Source organism: Bipolaris maydis (assembly GCF_028858645.1).
Source record: "Bipolaris maydis strain C4 unplaced genomic scaffold PSV08scaffold_6, whole genome shotgun sequence".
Taxonomy (NCBI): Eukaryota; Fungi; Ascomycota; class Dothideomycetes; order Pleosporales; family Pleosporaceae; genus Bipolaris; species Bipolaris maydis.
The window spans coordinates 2,003,267-2,021,156 of record NW_027093862.1 but is presented as its reverse complement, the minus strand read 5'-3'; the positions used below and the strand labels follow the sequence as shown (position 1 = coordinate 2,021,156).

Genomic DNA, 17,890 nt, shown 5'->3' with positions numbered 1-17,890 from the left:
ATCTGTGCATGCCCGCAGCCTTCAATATAGGCTATATGCACGTATAGGTACATGCGTATACCGCCGTGATACGAGCGCTGTTATTGCGACTTGTGTCGTCGCCACACAGACACACACGGCATGCACACCATCTACCTACACCCCACAGCAACAGCGCGCACCACGGCAAGCGTCATTGTCGAGGGTCGAACCGGGGGGCCAGGGCAGGCTATTCCGGGCACATGGCGCTGCAAGCCTGTTCTGCGCCTCTGCACTCTGCACGCTTGCAGCGCCAGCAGCAAACGCGCAGGGCGGGGAAGGCCGTGACAATACGCCCGAGCATGGCAGCCTGCCCTAGTGCCGAATTCACGCCTTGGCACAGCCCGCCCGCCTCCAGCCCGACTCGCTGCTCTTTGACATTGACATTGGCACCCCCAGCCCTTCACCGCTAACACCACCACCACTACCACCACGCTTGTTTCGTTTTCCAGACCGACAAGCCTCCGCCGCCACCCTCCCCCGATCCACTCTCCCCCATCACAACCACCCCCCATCGCCGCCATCATGGACGGAGACGGCGAGCACAACGCCCCCCAGAGGCCCGAGCCGCCCGTCTTCAAAGCACCCAGGCTCGTCTCGCGCCCCAAGCCGCCAGTCCAGCAAGAGGAGGAGATGGGCTCCGAGATCAAGCTCGGCGACTTCGAGGACGTCCATGCCCTCTCCGTCTCAGAGGCCCGCGCCGTCGTCACCGCCGTCCACGAGGCGCGCAAGAAGAAGGACCCCGAGAACAACCCGCTGCGCGACCGCATCTACAACGACAGCATGTGAGTTGTTGGACCTCGATGCCATGCAGTCGCCACGACTGACGCTGCACCAGCACAATCACCCAGTTCCTCGACTACCTTGACAACTTTGCCCGCTACAAAGAAGAAGACAGCCTGCACTCCATCGCCGCCCTCTTCGATGCCCACCCCGAAATCTCCGTCGTCGAAAAGGCGCTGCTGGGTAAGCACGTGTCCGGAAGAGAGCCGTTGATGAGGGGCTGCTGACAGCCCTGCTAGGAACCCTTACCCCCGATACCGCCGAGGAAGCCACTACCCTCATCCCTTCCCTCAAGATGGACGAGGACGAGCTACAGCTAATCCTCGACGAACTGAACAAGATGCGTGAGTTGGAAAAGATCAAAAACACCGCCCTGGCCACCTGAAGCTGACTTCTCGGACAGAGGATCGACTTCGATAATGCTCCGACTAATCCACTGCCACTGCCAACCAACCAAACACCCTGTACCCACTAACCATTACCAAAACGACCATCAAACATGCTCTTGGCCTCGCGCATGGTGGACCCTGCCACTCAAAATGTAGGCGAGCAATGGCCAAGACATGATGACAACAGCATAAAAACTGGGCCCATTGACGGCCTCGACTTGAACATGTACCAACACCATCTTCCCAACACTAGAGGGCCCCATCTAAAAATAGTCACACACCCATTGGATCACTCACCTGTCTTGACACCACAAAACTTAACACAGCCTCCATGCTCAAAATCTTTCCATTTTCCCCACTTCCTGCTGGTCTATGTCATGTACTTGTCTATGTACGCACTGGCAGCCCCTTGGCCAAGATTGACAAACCGAGACAGGGTGCGGTCACTCCTGTACATATGTATGTACTTTTGCCAGTATCCGCCTTGGCCTACCAAATGTCACAATAGATACTAATCACGTGCTTTCTTTGCCCACTTGCAAAGTACTCGTGTTCAGGTGATTATGCATCAACTTCAGTTTAATATCAAGTGGAATGAAACTTGCTATTACCCAGTTGTTCACATAGACCATCAGTCCGACCTACTCCTGGCTTTGGAACATCATGATTAAACAGTAATGAATTTGTAGTGCGGATAAACGACCATGTTTACCTTCCCATTACACCTCTTGCAGCCAGCATCAGAAACCCTCATCACCCATCCACCTTCTCCCTCACAATCCCCGGATAGCTACGCGCAACCCCTGTATACTCAATTGGCTTGCCTTCATCCACCGGTATCCGTGCTACAGTACTAACCAGCGTGACATTCACCGTACCATGTTGCAGCTTTGCGATTCGCTTGCCGGCATCCTACTCTGATTAGCCACAACACACAAGACATGGAATAAAGAAAGGGGCAAGGGGGGAGAAACTCACATCTAGCACCCACCACTTCAACCGTCCCTCAAGAAACGGCAGCACAGCCTCCTCGTTCAATCCCTCCAACGTCGCATTATTCACACACTCCGCCAGCAATCCCGTCAAACTCGTCGTACCCACCATCTCTTTCCCCTTTGTACTCCCACCGCCCCCAACCTCATCCCGCCGCACAGCAGGCATAAGCACCATCCACGCCCCCGCATCCCGCTCCCCCAGCGAAAACTGCACTTCGAACGTGCCCCTCATCGCCTGTGCCTTGACCCTCGTTTCAACAACCCAATCCGTATACCACCCCCCATTCCTCTCGAGCAGCCCCCCAAACAAACTCCTTTGCGCCACCACCACCTGCGCAACCGCCATCTCGCGCACCCGTCCGCCGTACAAGCGCGACACGGCGCCTTCGACATGCGCCTGGAAGGACTCGTCCGAAGCAAATTTCCAGCGCTGCGTCTCGGGGTATGCGTAGCCGAGCACGGCCGTGTCGTGACACTCGGCCGTGGTCCAGAAGGCGGTTGGGGTGCGGCGGAAGGGGAGGAGCGGGGTGTCTTGGTCGATGAGTTGATTGTCGGAGAGGAAGAGGTTGGATTGCGTGGAGATGTTGGAGGGGAGCATGGGGGCTTGCGGGTGGGATAGGGTGTAGAGGGTGAAGAGGCGGTCGACGTTTCTGTTTCCCCCCCTCCCCCATCTCTCGTTAGCAAGGTTAAAAGGGGGGGATATGGAGACGTACGCATGATGCAACATGAATAATGGCTCGTAAGCTGAATATTCCAACGGCCACATGTGGCCCCAGTACGGCGAGTCGCGTAGATAACCCCCGCCGATGACGCCGTGGACCCAGCCGTGGGCGTCTTCGAGTGCGGAGGAGAAGCGCGAGAAGGTGCTTGAGCGGAAGGCGATGCTGGCTTGGGCGATGAGGTTGTTGGATTGGTTTTTGAAGGCTTCGGCGAAGAGCCAGGGGCGCGAGGGTGAGAAGGGGTCGTCGGAGGCTGGCCAGCGGACGGTCGAGTTCATTTTGCGCCACTGGATGTGCTGTTAGTTGCTGAACTGTGGGTGGATTGTACACGCACTTTGCCGTGGAAGCCAGTGGGTAGGGGGTGGAACTTGTAGGAGAACAAGGGGTTGTCCATAACTACTGGCATGCCCTTTGTATCTGTGATCGTGATTGTAGGAGTTAGGAAAATATCAGGGACCGGGCCGAGCTTGGTGCCTTGAGCCCAGTCCCAGTATGGGATGCGGAACTCACGAGCGGCAGTGAGGTAGCGTTGAGATTGATCCACTGGAGCGTTTGCAGCGATGTCGTGGACGTGGTTGGAAACAACTTGCTATACACGGTCAGTGTTCATCTCAAGATATCTATTGGTACACTTTGTGACGAGACGAAAAGGTAGGAGACCCACCTCGAACAGCGCAAGATACGGCCGATGCCATCCCAAGAATAACTCATTGTCATGTGGACAATAGCCTGCTTTGCCAATCTTCTCAGGTAACCCAGGCGCGTCTCCCCATGTCTTGTACGGTCTTCCGTGAATAGCTATAAGATCAAGTTAGTCTTGGTCCGCATATCACAAGAATCATACCTACATGCCAGGCCGTAGAAGGAAAACGCATCGCTCTGATCAGCACGTTGCAGACTATCCAGTGCCAAAATGTACAGACTCCATTGATCGGGGTAGTTATCCATCAGGTCCCTGATCTCGCGGCGCACATAGACATTTCCTTGAGCGAGTCAGTAAATCACTTTCTTTTGACATTCAGAATACAACACCATTATCATCCCGTGAAGTGGCACCAGTCACTAAATTCGTCTCAGACTGGCGTCTCACACAGGCCCCATCATCCTGCAGCCCGATACACTGCGTGCCCGAAACAAGAACCGAAACCGCAAGTCGTAAGATCCAGAATGCACGCATCGTCATCGATAAATACCAGCGAAAAGGTCGATATGTGTGTGTTATCAGCTAAAGAAAAGTCAGTGTGCGTAAGATAGTCATTCATACTTTAAAAAATTCCCGGGCCTGTAGGACATGTGGACATCGACACGCCAGCGCTACTAACTCAACTCAACACGGAGAATAGAGAAAAAAACGGTTTTGCAAGTCCGTTGCCGTGTATCCGTGACGTGGATAGAACAAGCATCAACATGGCCCAGTAGCAACGTGGCTAGAGAGGGGTGTACGCTGAAATCCCCACACCATGCTTGATATCAAGCCGACGCCTGCATCAGCCACCCGTTCATCACTAGAGTCAAAAGCAAACAACGGCCGCTGTGGCTTGGCTATTCCCACTACCACTGCTTCTTTGCCAAGCAAGGGGTCACTCAACTTACTTGATACATACCATCGTCCGCACGTGGCGTAAACACCATGCCAAGTCGCTCTGTCTGACGAAATCGACACGCCACCTAGATCTGCTTTGCAAACCCTGGTCTGAAAAGCGTTCGTCTTCGCAACTGTGCTGAACGTCTGGCCGTCAGCGAAACGCACAAGGAGCGAGGAGACGCAAACGTACGTCGCTGTGCTGTTCCGATTGCGACGGGAAATGACTGAAAAGGGACACCCAGGCGCTGAGGCGTCGATGGGGGAAAAAAGGGGTAGGGAAGGGGGTTAGCAGCGTTGGCATGGTGGGTAGGCTTGTTGCTTGGGCGAGGGTTTGTCTGTTCTTGGTCTGCGATCCCGTGTGGTGTGGGAGTACGAGCATGGTACAAGGAGTTTTTTTTTCTTCTTCACAAGACTGTGTAACTTGTAACGGGCGGGGTGCCTTGCCGATACTCGGACTGAGGCTTGTTCGTTGCTGCATTGACGCGGTCATTTGATCCTTCTTGAATATTTCGAGGTTAGTTTTCTGCTCGATTTGTCATGGCTGCAAACTCGTTGGCTCTTGGGATGAAAACGGGCGGTGCATCACGAGACAAGAGTGCTAGAGTCAGTCTTGTACAAAGTATTTGTAAACAAATGTCTGGCAGTATGACTTGGCCGCGACAACGTTTCTGGTGGGAAACATGTTTCCAAGATGGGAGCAATCAGACAAGTCAGTGAGAGCTGTTACCCTAAATTTCTGGCGTTTACTATCCATTGATATGTAGCCCTAGCCTGGTGATATGTCGATTTGCTTCTATTAATTGATCTTCACGATTGTGGGACATGACAAAGAATAGATATAGTATATTTATGGTATCGGATTTCCAGAAAAAGATGCTCAAAAGGTCCGTCGTACAACCAGGAGATGCCGAGAAAAGAGTCCACCCGTACATGAGCGCTTGGGAAGATGCTTTGACTAGAAAAATACCGTCATGGAAAAATGAGTCGTCTGATTGGATGAGCGTCATGAAATTCGTTAAAGCGTCCTGAAAGCGGCTTCGGTGCAACCATAGCACAGCCTTAAATGTCGTTGTAACCAAGCAGCCGCTTATCTAGGTCCTTGTCCGCGACCGCCCAAGCCCAAGCACGACCAGCTTCGCCACACCAAAGGGCTGATGGATCATCAGACTTTTCAAGCATGCCATCCTTTGCCATGGACTTGATTTCGTGGCCAGTAGTGTAAGTCATAAAGTGTTCAAACTGTTTGCCGTCCAACGCAAGAGCATTTCCGGTGATGCCATGGCAAAGACAAGGTTCCTTTGTCAGAAGTCCTCGTTCCCAGATACATTCTCTGGCCTTGGCAACAACCCTATCGATGCGGTCATGGAGTCCAGGGAAGTATTTTCGGATGGAGAGAAGCGAAGTAACGACGCCGGGTGCCCCATGGCAAACTTGTACAAGCCTATCACGCCCTGGTGGCAGCGATGACGGAAAGTTTCCACTTTCGTACTGATAACTCAGCAAGGCGCCTAGCTCGGCATCCAGTTTGGGCGCCCACGCAGGGTCAGTGAGGATGATTTGTGTGATGATGCCGATGGCCCCGTGAACAGCACCAACGTACGCCTTGCCGTGCCATTTCCAAGGACGCGGGCTATCCATGATGTTTTCGATAATCTCATCCGCCGTGTCCTCGATGAGTTCGGTGATTTCCTTGTTGTCCGTAAAAGCTTTGCGGACCAGCCGGAGAAGGTACAGGTAACCCGCACGGCCGTACAGCCACTCGTTGGAAGTACCGTCCTCAAGCATGACTGCCGCATGATCACAGAGTTCCTTGACAGTGTCTGGGTCTTTTGCTGTAATGGCGTACAGTGCAAGAAGCGACATGATGTCGTTTGAGACGCCGCATTTCTTCGGAGATGGTGGTGGGAATTCCTTGATGTGAGTCTGGGCTTGCTCAATGTAGGCTGCCGACCAAGTATTCAAGGGATAGCCGTCCAGTTTCAAGTCTGGGTAGAGGTCATGCAAGGCATAGAAGAGGAAGGCGACCGATATGGGACCATAGTACAAGCCTCCGCCTGGGGGGATGTGGTGCGGAGGGTAGTCGGTGATCAGCCGGTCCAAAGACGCTAGTAGCTGTTTGTGAGGGTCTCGTCGCGCGAGCGGTGCATCGTTCCGGAAATAGCGGGGTATTGAAGGCGGCGCTGCTTTTTCCACGGTAGCAGCAGACGGAGCGCCTTCTTCAGACATGGCGACAATGGATGAGGCAACTTCTTTGTTGAAAATGAAATGGGCAAGAGTTGGCGCAAGTTCAGGATTGCTGCGACTGATCCGCTTGCAGCAACGTCTTCACGCGTGCGTAGTAGCGTAGCGGCCCAAGCGTGACGTCAGTGGGGTCCGCAATATCATTCCATGATTGGCCTTGCACCACGTCAACTCTGCCAACCCCGGCGAAGAACCCCGTGTCTTCCATCCAACTTTGCATTTTCTCGTCTTTTCTTTCGGTCCGATTGATCCTAGGTATGGTTTTCCTCTTCTAACGTGTTCACGACAGTTTTTGATCCATGTATACGTATACGGCTGTAGTGGTGACTGAGGGGTTCCATCTCACCCAACATGCCGACTACGTACGCACGTGTGCTGTTCAGATGACTTCCCGCAAAATCCTATCATCATACCAACCTTTCCATTTTTATCTCTTGCTACATATCTATTGTACAGGTCATTACAGTGCGTTTCTGGGGTATATGCTGCCTTTCCAACTGCAGCTCATCTAAAATCAACGCTATTGCACCCCCCTCATTATGTAACCATATACCAAAAAGAAGTCCGTCTATCGGTCCGCAGAATGACCGGGCCACGGCAGCGGCTCCGCTGGGAGTTCTACAAATCGTCCCATCGAATCGCGTCGGCGAAACTGGGGCACGATCTCTCGACTATCCAGTTGTGGAGGCTCGCATGTTTCCATCGTATCAGCTCTGTATAACTCCGCAACCTTCTTTTGAAATTGTGACGATGCTTTGCCTGCAACCATGTTAGATCCCTCGACACCGGACATTGCGACATCAGATAACTTACTTGAGAGTTGTGGTGTCATGTCACCGCCAACAAATGGTGATGGGTATGCTGGCGCTTTGTAAACTTTTGTAAGTCTACGTTTGCGAATAAAAAAGAATATGGCCAGCAATAGAGCGCAAAGAATGACGGAGCCGAGGACTGCGCTAACAATTGCTGCTGCTGGTACTGGATGCCCACGACTTGGTATCGATGGTGCTGTAGTAGATTTTGGCGCTGTCCCTGTCACGCTTTCTGTAACTGTCCGGTATGGTGGCTCCACAAGACTGACAACAAACCCTGATTCGGATGATGGACTCGCGGTCGTTGATGGCACTGTTTTTGTAGTTGTGATCATTGATGCAGATTGAGTTGGTGTTATAGTGGAAGAAATCGTAGTCTTGGGTGGGCTGGCGATGGTGCTCGAGATATCATTCGAAGCTATGTCATGTCAGTTGAGATGATCAAATCGACAGCGCATCAACTTGCATCGGCCTGGAGTGAGGTCCTTATCCGCTGGACAAGTACTACCCGGCATGCAAGGATCCATGGTGCAGCAACCACGAAACCCATTGCACACATAGAAAACACCGCCTGCCGGGCAATCACCCACACGAGGTAAAAGTATCGAGGTCATTGCTAGACTCTGGGGTTTTGGATCGTCCAGTTGCAGTGATGCTGCCGAGAATGAAGAGATATGAGTATCCCATGGTGGCCATGGCTAAGCCTCACAAGCATGTTTGCAACATTTCGTGAGTACGGCACAGAGGCAGTGCTGCTGCAAGCCGGCGTGCGTGCGCAAACAAAGCAGTGCATCACAAGGGCGTGCCTTGGCTTGACTCCTGATCGGGCCCGAAACACCATGCCTGATGCGGATACTTGATCAAAGAAACTACCGGGCTATTCCCTGCGCACTTGGTATACTTCTGCAGGAACTCCAGATAGCATCCTATTATAGTATGCAGCCTCGTTTTGGGGGTGTTATTATGGGGTCAAAGACGTCTTTAGATCAAATCTCCACACCTTCGCTTCATGCACCAATCGAACAGAATCTTGTAAGCCTCAAAGGCTGTCTAGACCTGGCGCATGGGTTTCGTCAGTGTACATGAGATGTATTGCCCTTTAACGGACTTCATTTTGGTACGTTGCGACGTGCCACTAGAGAGCGGTAGCTAGTAGACTTGCTCGCGAGCCAAACGCCGGCTACCTTGGTGCGTTTGTTCCGCTCCCGCAAGTACCTAGTACTTGATGATCGCTCTACAATAGGTAATCCGTATCGCCATGCCAAATCGGCTACAGCCCTATCACACGAGCGAACACACGTGTGTTGTTCTCGGCTTGAGACGTACAGTTGCAAGCGCAGTGAAGTAGCACACTTCAGTCGTAATGAAATGAAGCGCAAGGCAATTTTGCCATGGATGGCGACATGATGCGGGCGCTTCTTTCATTGCATAACTGTTTTATTTTGCCATTAAAACTTCTTCAGCATGTTATTAAGCGAGGATAGACATTATCGTATTGCTACAGGAATGCGTTGAGAGCATAAAGTCCTTCACTAGTACTTTGGTCGCTTTTTCTATCTATTAGACATCATAGCGACTAAGGACTGTCAATACCAACATCAGCAAAGCGAGGATGAAGCTTCCAGCGCCGAATATTATCTCCCAACTGCCCCAGAAAAAGATTCCTCCGATGATTACAGAAGAGAAGAGGGTACTCAGAAATGCAATGAGAGATTTTACCGGACACCATGCAGTCTCAACGTACAAGCCATCTAGTTCCAGATATCTGTTCTGAAACTTAAACGTGTTCGATGGGGGATTGATTTCCCTAGTCACAATGAATGTTAGTTGGATCGCGGAGCATGCTTAACTAATACTTACCTATAGCGATGGATAAAGCAACAGTTATCGAAACCATTGAGCATGCTTTGAAACCTTGCACCCGCTGGATTTCTGAAGTAACAAGAAAGGAAAGTCGCAGTTTCAATCCAACGTATCTGATCATTGCACCAATCCCTTTTTCTGAAAGGACAAGTTATTCCATAAAAGTCCCATGAAATGTTGGCTGGACAGTCGGAGTTCATGTGATTGTATTTTCCAGAGCTGTCGCGATAGCAGCAATCTGGAGGATCATAGGGCACAGTGAAATCTGCTATCAATTCGACAGATTTCTGAGCTTCTTCTAGTTTCCTAGAGTATCTCTTGTGCAAGTTCTCTAGGTCTATAGGTTGAACGAAGGCTAAGAACCTTTTTGAGTCACGGCAGATCAATCGGAACTATATTTAATTTTAGAACAAGTAGGCATGGTATAAGATGGTGAGAACATACAGTAACGGGCTTGAGTCTTTTGAATCTTTGGAATACATGGAAAACTCGTGATAGGCCAAGTTCTTGGTGATACTTTTTTTTTAGTGACTTGAAAATTCATACTCATTGTCATCGTCGATATTTGGGACGTCCACAGCCCAGGTATTGAAAATTTCCGAGTTTTCAGAACCCCATAGCAAGAACACGCAGCTCGCACCGTCCTTCTTCTCAGCTTCCTCTTGAAAGTAAGTGAAGATAGGGTCTCCGGGCAACTGGGACGGCTTCTGTGAAGCTTCGTGCATAGTCTGCTGCCGTTTTCTTTTCTTAGCTTTCTTCAGTTCATTGTCTACAACAGGCTGGAACCCTGTTGCTCCCGCGGCGATCGTTTCTGAATGCTTAATGCGGGCCTGTTCTGGTCGTGATGGAAGTTCTACTTGCGCTGATGACATGGAGTAAATCCGGCTTAAAAAACGATTACAGATGAATAAATTCTTGTATGTGTGTAACTTTACAAAATACATCAACTTATACAAATGAAGGCGAGGCAAAACTGCTATATGAGGCTGCTACTGTTGTGCCAGCGCTGCGGATCCAGGCAGAAGCACTGCCTGTTTGTGGCGGAGTAAGGCTGACTTTGCTATGAACTATAGCGCATTGATTGATTGATTCATTTATCTTTTGTCTCTATTGTATATAAGTGGGTGGGATATGTTCATTGCAAGTAAAGAGGATTTCCCCGTGATGATGGCCTCATGAAAAGAGACCATTGGGCACCGCGTCAGAAGGTGATTGATGATCTCCGCGGGGCGAGGATCACAAGGCTGGCTTCACACCAAGAACAGAACTTCACGCGCCTTGGAACCATTTTTCTCTTTGTATACCATATTTCTGAAAAATATCTGTTCAACTATAAAAAAACAAAAAAATCTTACCATTCTCAATGCACGGTTTTCGACTTCCTAACCCTGGAGGGATGCTCCTTAGGACAAATCACATTCCAATGTTGAATGAGTCTCGCAGCCATTGTTCGCTCTCTAGAAGTCAACAACCCACCTGTGACCACATTGTACAGTTTCCGCGCGATCACACCCTCATCCTCCAAAGTCATGGTGACGTACTCCTGCGAAGCCGTACTCAAAAATGCAGTCCTTAGCGCCTTGCCTACCCGATCGGAAGGTGCCTGCGCCACTTTATTTTCATCGGACTCATCGTAGTCGATGCCCTTCCAAGCCCAGAACGGGCTACGAAGTGCGATGATCTTTGGAACGAAGCAGGCCATGTCCCAATCTACGATACCGGTGATTTTGACTGAACTGCGGCTGCTGATTTCCACCATTACATTGCGGGCGAAAAGGTCGCCGTGCATAAGGTGGAAGCGGTCGCCTAGCCAACCCATGTCGTCGAGTACGTGAATGATCTCAATTATGCTGTACCAGAGCGACTCTCTGAAGCCATCGGGTGGGCCGATCAGGGCCTCATACCTCATCCACCGGTTACAACAGTCGATCAGAAATTGGCATGGTGTCTGATGCGGTGCCTCACGCTTTTCGAGGAGATTCAGTTTTGGATGGAGATGCGCCTGGTCTGCAGTGGGAATGAGGATTTGGTCCAGCTTGATCTCCGAGCTGGGTGAAGTGATGTTTTCGAACGATATTTGACCAGCTGCTGGTGAGGTGATGGACGCAATGGCCTCTACGATCCTAGTCAGCTGGCGAACTGCTGACGCCTTTTGGTCGAGGTTCATCTCATGCCAAAGCTTCACAAGGCTTTCACCTGGTATAAAGTTTTGCAGCATATATGACCGACGTAGGGCGTTGATCTCTGTAACGTCGAACTCTTTGATTGTGGGAATGGGCACCGGGAGGCGCTGACCCAGAACACATAGAGTCGCTACATCTTGGTGTATATCGCTTCTTATTATACTTCCCAAGTGACCGTTCACATCGAACCATGATTCCACTGGAATTCTCAGTGCGAAGGTCTGTGGCTTGGGCGGTGAACCGAGCAGTCGTGTTACTCTAGCACTATAGCTTGAGTCGCTTTTCTGTGCGTGTATCTTGGGTATTACAGACACACCAACGACCATATTATATGCGCCTTGCCCAAGACGTCTAATGGTAGGTCGCTCGGTCTCTTGAGGCGGGAAAAGATCGGCCAAGAGTTGCATAATCTTAGCCTTGAGTTTGGCGACTTTTTCGCCGTCGTAGTAGTACGAGCCATCCGGTCTGTAAATGTTGCCCTCTGCGAAGAAGTCCAAACGAACGTTTTCCTCTTGAAAGCTGTGACGTCGATCGGTGGTTTGAGAATTTATTGACAGGCTATCCATGCCTTGTTCAATGTCAAAAACAACCATGGTTTGGCAAGGGTTTGTGGCTGGCATGATGAATTCTTCTGGATTGTTGTAATTTGTAAGTAGTACTGCGAGTTCTTGATGTATTGATGATGTAAATTCTTAGTGTATACCTTATAATAAATCTGCAATAAGAGTTTTATAATTCCTGAGTTCGACATGGTGAATCCACGACTAGATGTTGTGTACATACTACCCTATATTTATGTATGCACAATGCTCCGACAACCCTGCTATTGTGCTGATCAATTGTTAAGACACTGTGTTTCAGTCAACATACACGTTGTGAGGTATTGTTAGTGTCTCACAAAGTCCGCTTGTGGAGTGATTGGCGCATGCCGTCAGTTGAAAGGTGATTCATTCTACGGTAAATACAATTTTGGTTCGGCATATATCATTTTATCTGAATTGTATCTTTGGTACCATATCCTGAGTTTAAAATCATATCTCACCATGATGAAATCAGATTCAAAATTGTGTGCCTATATCGACATAGAGTTTTTCTCATCGTAAAGTCAGATTGTGAGCCTGTTTGACACTTGGGAAGCGATGTTTTACCCCGAGAATATCTTCATTTGTGTTAATAATAGATGCATCTAACATATATCCTATCTTCCTAACAATCGCAATGCTCCATCGTGTTTGTACCAAAGATGTTGCTGAGTGCTTATGACTTCCGTGGGTGAACATTCACCTGAACACATTTGAACCTCTGGAAAGATACCGCAGAAGGGACATCTCGGTCCCAATCAAGATCAGTGTTTACCATTGTATAATCGTAGCGATAGAGCAGATGGCCGAGAGAAATGCGGAGTGTCTGGTACGCCATCTCCTTTCCGATACAGCCTCTAGTTCCCGAAAGAAAGGGCTTGTAAGCTTCCCTGTTGTCGTGTTCAAACAGAGTGCCTGGTCCATTGTCAAACCATCGCTCAGGCCTGAAAGACAAAGGTTCAGCCCAATACTCGGACATCCTTTGCATGGAAAAAACGTTAGCAGAGACTACCGTGCCTTTCGGAATGTAAATGCCATTGATCTCCGTTCCAGGACATGTTCGGTCGGCAAAGCGGGTATTGATGGGTGGCATCAGCCTAAGAGTCTCAAAGATTACACTGGGGAGATAGCGGAGCTTTGCGAGGCCATCCGCAGTGATCGATTCCTGGCTGGGAAAAGCGTTCCGGAGTTCTGATTGTACAGCAGCCATATATTCCGGGTTACGGAGAAGCTGGTAGAATGTAGCAGTCATCGTCATAGCCGTCGTTCCATAGCCAGCGAGGCTATAATCATTTAGCTATCATTTACCAGAGAAACATGAAAATACTGACAACAAAATGGAAGAGTTTTGAACCAGCTCATCATCACTCAGGTGGAAGCCCGTCTGTGCACAATGGTCAAGGATTGCCGTCATGAAATCTCTTCTCTCATGCTGTCTTTGCAAGCAACTTGTTGCTATCAGTAACTAATCATCTTCTCACCAAGAACAGCAACTTACTTTCTGAGCGTGGACGCGCTGACTACATGTCCGGTCGTAGTCGATGCGTAAGGGAAACTCTGCAGCAATTTACCAAGAGGTTTCATGAGCGAAGGAAGCACCCAAGAGCCAAAGGGGAAGAGGTAATCGTATAAACCATATGCTGCCATGACCGAGTTTGCATTGTTGATGAAATAATCGAACATCACTATATCAATGTCAGTGACCAGAAGCAGAGCGTCTTCGAAGTTTGTAGATGTTGAATTTCTTACGTCTTCCATTTCCTGTTAATGTATCACCAAAGCTTAGGTCTGAAACAAGCTCCCATACACTCGCAGAAATGACATCGCCGATGTTCGTTACCTGGTGTGGCTTTTGGACGATCTCGTCCAGCCGGCCAATCATGCCTCGTACATGCTGTTGGATCAATGGCTCTTGGTCTTTCAGAGCATTGGGAGTGAATGCTGGTTGAATGCCTCTCTTCAGTTTCCTGTGCAACTCTTTGTCATGTGTCGTGATGATGTTTGTTCCGACTAGCAATAGGTTTTCGGCTTGCTCTTGTACAGTCCACTGTTTGGTAAAGTATGTGTTTATGTTGTTGTTAGAGCTATTGTAGATCTTCTTCTGTGCATTAACCGTGCTGAAAGAAAGCTCATTGGGGCCGATGCGAACTACCGGGCCTGTTGGCTGCCTATTAGACAAGTCTTTCGCCATTCACCAGATACGCTTAACCTACCAAACTTCGAGTGCAAGTCTGCTATTATTGTGTTGAGTCTTCTGCGGTGCAGAACGCGAATCATAAAAATCTTTGTCCATACAATGTTAATAGTTCCCCTCATTGAACGCCAGTGCTTATACTACGGGAACCTTACAGATGAACAGCGAGCAAGAAACGGACCAGGGATTTTTTTCAGTGGATGAAAAAACAGATTGTAGACAATGTTTCCGAGGTGCCATGACGACAGCTATGTTGGGTAGTTAGGTTGACGAGCCAATGCTAGAACTGTGAACAGGAGGACTCACAAGGCCAAAGAATACAACAGCGATAGACCGAGTGTCTATCGCATTCATTGACGAGATTGTAGCTCCCATTTTATCGTAACACCCAAGGGATCATATACCAGGTAGATTGAGTGTAAAATGGGTTGCCTCACGAAGAGTACAAAAGGAAAACAGGTTTATAAAACAGGTGACATTAGCAGGCAAGAGTATCTATAAGCCTTCCCGCAAGACTCCGTATTCTCAAACCTTTGCTCCGATTGCTTGGTTAGTGACCTATCTTAAAGATGCCATCTCTATACAACTGTTCCTCTTTGTGGGGTTATAGATAAGACCTATTATAGCGCTAGTCGCGTATAGTCGGCATACATGCCTCTTCACTCAGCATTCGTTCTTCGGCTACATAATTCCTTTGCATACCTCCGCGGCCTCTCTCCTACCTCGCAATTTTCTCAAAATTCGCCGTCAATCAATTGGCCAAACAATTGTTTTTCGGTCACTTGTCTACTTGGCACATTGTCGGGGCTTCGTTTCCGTGCAAGAAGTTCTTAGAATTCGCCGTTGACGGATTAGATAAGACCTGACTGTTCGGTCACTTATTTGCTTCGCACATTTTCGGCGTTTCCTCTCTATTCTCTAGCTTCGTAGGATCTGATTTTAATGACTCGCTAAGTGGGCTAGTAGGTCCGAATATGTTACAGGTGCCCTTATCGTTATACGAAGTATAGTTATGCGATACAAATCACTGTGGATGTAGAGTTCAATGCAGACTCTATATAAGAGTAGTTATCATTGTGGGAACTATTGTCTGTATTGATATTTTTGCACCCTTTCATCCTTACAAAAATCTCTGACATTTTTGGTTCAACGTCATGGAGGCAATTTTCCAATACTCTTCTCCTGTTGATATTAAGGAGTTGTCCAAGAATGGTTACTTTTCTCAGCTTATGCCCCGTATAAACCACAGAGATGACCTGGCAAATGCCGCGACTCGGAAGCTCTTATCAGACTGGGCAGGGATGGTTGGAGATGGATGGGAAAGCGAATCTAATAGCTCACTGAGTGAAGTTGGCAATTGGTGTTCACTCGTGTTCCCTGAAACAAAGCCAGAGAGGATAGGAACCTTGACCTATCTCACTGATCTCGGTTTGATACACGATGGTACGTCATATACTTCTATTATTTGCGGCCAGTTGACTGATATTAAAGATAGACAATACCGAAGCGATGTCTTCTGATCTAGCTAATCAAGAGCATAAAGTGCTCAGCGCCGCCTTGAATGGTTCCGACAACTCAAGCATACCTGGGGGCTCCCGGTCTCAAAAGATTAAGAATCTAGCAGCCCAATTCTTGCTCGAAGCAATGAGCATAGATTACGAAAAGGGTACCAGGATGATTAAAGCCTATCGAAAGAAGTGGCTCGAGGTGATGGACAGCCCACCATCAGATGCCTTCAACGATATCTCATCTTACTTGAAGTTTCGAATGAGCAACGGTGGCATGGAGTAAGTGATGTCGCGTCTATACATGGCTCTTACAGATTACTAACATGCATTTAGTCCTTTTTGGGCCATGGTCCTTTTCGGAATGGACATAACATTGACAGATGACGAGATCAAGGCCACACAACACGTCATGGACGCCGTAGACTGTGCGCTCGTTCTGACCAATGACTACTACAGTTTCGACCGGGAGTACGCAGCAGTCAAATCTAACCCTGAGGCTCGTATAGTGAACGGGGTATTTCTGCTCATGCAGAATGGCGGTATCGATGAGGTCGAGGCACGATCATCCATACGCGATCTGATCGTGGAGTATGAGTCGCAATTCCTTGTTCGATGGAAAGAATACCAGGAGAAGAATACTAACATGTCGATGAATCTCCGACGCTTCATAGAAGGAGCAGGGGCCATCGTCGCCGGTAACCACTGGTGGTGTACAGTTTGCCCCAGGCATCATTCTTCTAAAACCCAAACGGCGAAGACGCCGCAAACACATGCCGCTCCTTCTAAACCCTTACCTGCCGGTGGCCCGAAAAGAACAGACTCTGCGACATCCATTGATACGGTTTCCATCACTCCTCAACTTTCCCAAGAACCACTAGTAGAGCCTATTGATTATCTCAAATCAATGCCATCGAAAGGGGTTCGGAAAGCTCTCATCGATTCATTGAATGTTTGGTTCGATGTTCCTACGAAGAAGGTGAAGAGCATTGAAGAGATCATAGATACCCTTCACCAGTCTTCATTGATCCTGGATGACATTGAAGATAACTCTGGTATCCGACGCGGTCTACCGTCCGTCCACACGATATATGGCCAGGCCCAGGCAATCAACAGTGCAACATATATGTTTGTCCGGGCTGTGAGCCTCACCTCTTCAGGTTTAAGTCCCAAAGGACTGTCGTACCTCTTGGAAGGTCTCGAGCGTCTATTCGTTGGCCAAAGCTGGGACTTGTATTGGAAACACAATCTCATCTGCCCTTCGAAAGAGGAGTACTTGCAGATGGCAGATGGAAAGACGGGAAGCATGTTCAGAATGCTGGTTGAGCTGATGGAAGTCGAAAGCCTCACACCCTGTCCCCCTAAGACTGACAAGCTCATTTTCCTCCTGGGAAGATATTTCCAGATTAGGGACGACTATATGAACCTGGTTTCAAAAGAATACGCGGCTCAGAAGGGTACTTGTGAGGATCTCGAAGAGGGCAAGTTTTCCTTCCCAATCGTCGTTTGCATCGAGGATTGCCCTCCATCCAAGGGCAAGATCCTTGGTTTGTTTCGCCAGCATGCTGCTGGTCAAAAACAGCAGCCAATCGGGATGGGTGACGAGTGCAAGAATCTTATCATGCAGATTCTGAATGATGGAGGTGCTCTTGCTACAACCAAGAGCTATCTTTTAACATTAGAAGATAGCCTGAAGGAGGAGATCAGATGTCTGGAAGTGAAGACAGGGAAAACCAATAGCCTGTTGACGCTTCTGATTCAGACTCTGAGTCTCACTCAATAGCATGTAAATTATAAATTCATCCGTGTTGGCGACTTTCAACCAACTAATATCAGAGTTCCTGTGCAAAAGTGAATGGAGTTTTCCTGATCATGACTATTTACGCTTGATGCTAGGTGGTGGCAAGGTAGACCATGTAAGACCCTAACCTCAAACCACTAACAAATTCCCTGTAATTGTTCCATTTCTATCATCGCGATTTTGTTACAACATTTTTTCCAAAAATCTCTAGTCTATGCCCT

General features: G+C 48.9%; 7 protein-coding genes across 7 annotated transcripts; 2 read left to right on the top strand and 5 right to left on the bottom strand.

Annotated features, from left to right (window-relative positions):
• The first annotated feature begins 423 nt into the window (after positions 1–423).
• PSV08DRAFT_222925 (HRDC-like protein) lies at positions 424–1,712 on the top strand. Its single transcript, XM_014217340.2, has 4 exons — positions 424–803; positions 857–984; positions 1,041–1,145; positions 1,205–1,712. The coding sequence occupies exons 1-4, from the start codon at positions 544–546 to the stop codon at positions 1,219–1,221; spliced, it is 510 nt and encodes a 169-aa protein (XP_014072815.1). The 5' UTR covers positions 424–543; the 3' UTR covers positions 1,222–1,712.
• Positions 1,713–1,943: 231 nt separating this feature from the next.
• On the bottom strand, positions 1,944–4,081 carry PSV08DRAFT_179354 (uncharacterized protein; the record flags this gene model as incomplete). The annotated part of the gene is made up of 7 exons (XM_014217350.1): positions 1,944–2,102; positions 2,169–2,835; positions 2,899–3,191; positions 3,239–3,493; positions 3,569–3,702; positions 3,753–3,887; positions 3,937–4,081. 7 exons carry the CDS (start codon positions 4,079–4,081, stop codon positions 1,944–1,946), a joined length of 1,788 nt encoding a protein of 595 aa, XP_014072825.1.
• Positions 4,082–5,226: 1,145 nt separating this feature from the next.
• Positions 5,227–8,156, bottom strand: PSV08DRAFT_409643 (uncharacterized protein; the record flags this gene model as incomplete). Its single annotated transcript, XM_066093833.1, has 5 exons — positions 5,227–6,799; positions 7,015–7,088; positions 7,319–7,489; positions 7,544–7,929; positions 8,005–8,156. 5 exons carry the CDS (start codon positions 8,154–8,156, stop codon positions 5,549–5,551), a joined length of 2,034 nt encoding a protein of 677 aa, XP_065949271.1. The 3' UTR covers positions 5,227–5,548.
• Positions 8,157–9,018: 862 nt separating this feature from the next.
• PSV08DRAFT_202195 (uncharacterized protein) lies at positions 9,019–10,277 on the bottom strand (the record flags this gene model as incomplete). The annotated part of the gene is made up of 4 exons (XM_014217353.1): positions 9,019–9,349; positions 9,403–9,797; positions 9,850–9,911; positions 9,938–10,277. The coding sequence occupies 4 exons, from the start codon at positions 10,275–10,277 to the stop codon at positions 9,103–9,105; spliced, it is 1,044 nt and encodes a 347-aa protein (XP_014072828.1). The 3' UTR covers positions 9,019–9,102.
• A 488-nt stretch (positions 10,278–10,765) lies between these two features.
• Positions 10,766–12,154, bottom strand: PSV08DRAFT_178507 (uncharacterized protein; the record flags this gene model as incomplete). Its single annotated transcript, XM_014217354.1, has 1 exon — positions 10,766–12,154. One exon carries the CDS (start codon positions 12,152–12,154, stop codon positions 10,766–10,768), a length of 1,389 nt encoding a protein of 462 aa, XP_014072829.1.
• Positions 12,155–12,845: 691 nt separating this feature from the next.
• Positions 12,846–14,738, bottom strand: PSV08DRAFT_178746 (cytochrome P450; the record flags this gene model as incomplete). The annotated part of the gene is made up of 7 exons (XM_014217331.2): positions 12,846–13,452; positions 13,501–13,617; positions 13,668–13,854; positions 13,919–14,326; positions 14,383–14,452; positions 14,519–14,611; positions 14,670–14,738. The coding sequence occupies 7 exons, from the start codon at positions 14,736–14,738 to the stop codon at positions 12,846–12,848; spliced, it is 1,551 nt and encodes a 516-aa protein (XP_014072806.2).
• A 779-nt stretch (positions 14,739–15,517) lies between these two features.
• PSV08DRAFT_351327 (isoprenoid synthase domain-containing protein) lies at positions 15,518–17,651 on the top strand (the record flags this gene model as incomplete). The annotated part of the gene is made up of 3 exons (XM_014217355.1): positions 15,518–15,806; positions 15,859–16,150; positions 16,205–17,651. The coding sequence occupies 3 exons, from the start codon at positions 15,518–15,520 to the stop codon at positions 17,649–17,651; spliced, it is 2,028 nt and encodes a 675-aa protein (XP_014072830.1).
• Between the last annotated feature and the right edge of the window lie 239 nt (positions 17,652–17,890).

Bases quoted from the DNA above. Each gene is read 5' to 3' on its own strand.
- PSV08DRAFT_222925 (XM_014217340.2), top strand. From the start codon at position 544: ATGGACGGAGACGGCGAGCACAACGCCCCCCAGAGGCCCGAGCCGCCC. The intron at 804-856 runs GTGAGTTGTTGG...ACGCTGCACCAG, and splicing joins CGCATCTACAACGACAGCAT to CACAATCACCCAGTTCCTCG. The intron at 985-1,040 runs GTAAGCACGTGT...CAGCCCTGCTAG, and splicing joins CGTCGAAAAGGCGCTGCTGG to GAACCCTTACCCCCGATACC.